The 1,242-nt window shown below is 52.5% G+C and overlaps 1 protein-coding gene across 1 annotated transcript in view; it reads left to right on the forward strand.

Annotated features, from left to right (window-relative positions):
- Positions 1-1,242, forward strand: part of CD276 (CD276 molecule) — a 17,472-nt gene that overhangs the window by 7,602 nt on the left and 8,628 nt on the right. Inside the window, exon 5 of the mRNA XM_008577138.1 lies at positions 4-62. Within this exon, the coding sequence (XP_008575360.1) occupies positions 4-62 (59 nt within the window). The remainder of the gene's footprint in view (positions 1-3; positions 63-1,242) is intronic.

Below are 1,242 nucleotides of genomic sequence, written 5' to 3' on the forward strand. Positions count from 1 at the left end.
CAGCTGCCTGGTGCGCAACCCGGTGCTGAAGCAGGACGCACATGGCTCTGTCACCATCACAGGTAAGGGGGCAGATGGAGAGCTGGGGGAGGATGGAGGGAGCAACTACCTCTTTTTTAGACCGTAGGCTGGACTTCCAATAAGTTTGGGTGGCCAGAAGACTTTTTAAAAGTCACTTTCATAGATTTCAGGTGTCCTTAACTTGCCCCAACAAAAAGTCCTTGAGGGACTTGCTTTAATGGGCTGATGAGAATCATTTGTAAGATTTGCCTTCCTAAGAGTGCTTTAGGTGGTACTTATGCTTCTTATATAGAGGACAAAGTACCTGCCTGGAATCTTGAGTGGTGGGCAGGAATTCTGGGGCAGCCACAAGGCATGGCCTGAGGACATGGTGAGGGTGTGCTTTCCAACGGGAACTTCTTCAGGTGGTGGGAAGGTATTGCTGGGCCCATGGGCACCGTCTGATTCTGAAGCCCTGAGTGTCAGCTGGGCCTCTGCAGGTGGTCAGTGCCCCTCACTGGGGTCAATGTCCGCTCTTTTTCCTGCAAACTTGAACTCCACCCAGGCAGCAGTTGGATTGGCAGGGCTGTCTCTGATGCCCTATGTGGTCAAACACTAGATTGAGGCCGCCTATTTGCCAAGTCTTTCAATCTCTTGTTTCCAGGTCCTAGCCCAGGGTGGGAACCCCTTGTGCCTGGGGGTGGGAAGAGGGCTTAGAACCATGTTCAGGCCAAGAGAGGCAGTCTGTGTTTGGCCCTGAGAGGCCTTTATCCAGTCCTTCTCTAGGACTGTTTGCTCAGTCTGTTTCCTCAATCCCTGCCCTTGGGCTAAATGAGCTTTGCCTGGGCCCTCCCTGCATACTTGAGGTCAGGACAGTAGGTTCTCTCAGGTTCTCCTCTTTTTTCTTCCCATAACTTCTGCCTGATCTCTCAGCCCTCCCAAGTTCTGATCTCTACCTAATTCCCAGTGTCTGCACAAACCTCAGGACTCACCAAGATTCCTGTCTGCTTCTACCCCATGCTGGGCCTTATGTGGCCTTCACTTCTGACTAGTTCAAAGCCAGTGCCTGCCGTGCTTGTCTTCTAGCAGTTCAGGTTTATTCCTCCTTCCTTCTCGAAAGGCTATATTCCCTCTGCCCACCCTCTCCTCGAGACTGAACCCACCCTCTTCCTGGAGACCCCCAGGTCTGTGTTCTCTGTGAGGGAGTCACTGCCCCGAGCTCTTGGGTGTTCTGAGACATCT

This window comes from Galeopterus variegatus, unplaced genomic scaffold, assembly GCF_000696425.1.
Source record: "Galeopterus variegatus unplaced genomic scaffold, G_variegatus-3.0.2 Scaffold1454, whole genome shotgun sequence".
Lineage (NCBI taxonomy): Eukaryota > Metazoa > Chordata > Mammalia > Dermoptera > Cynocephalidae > Galeopterus > Galeopterus variegatus.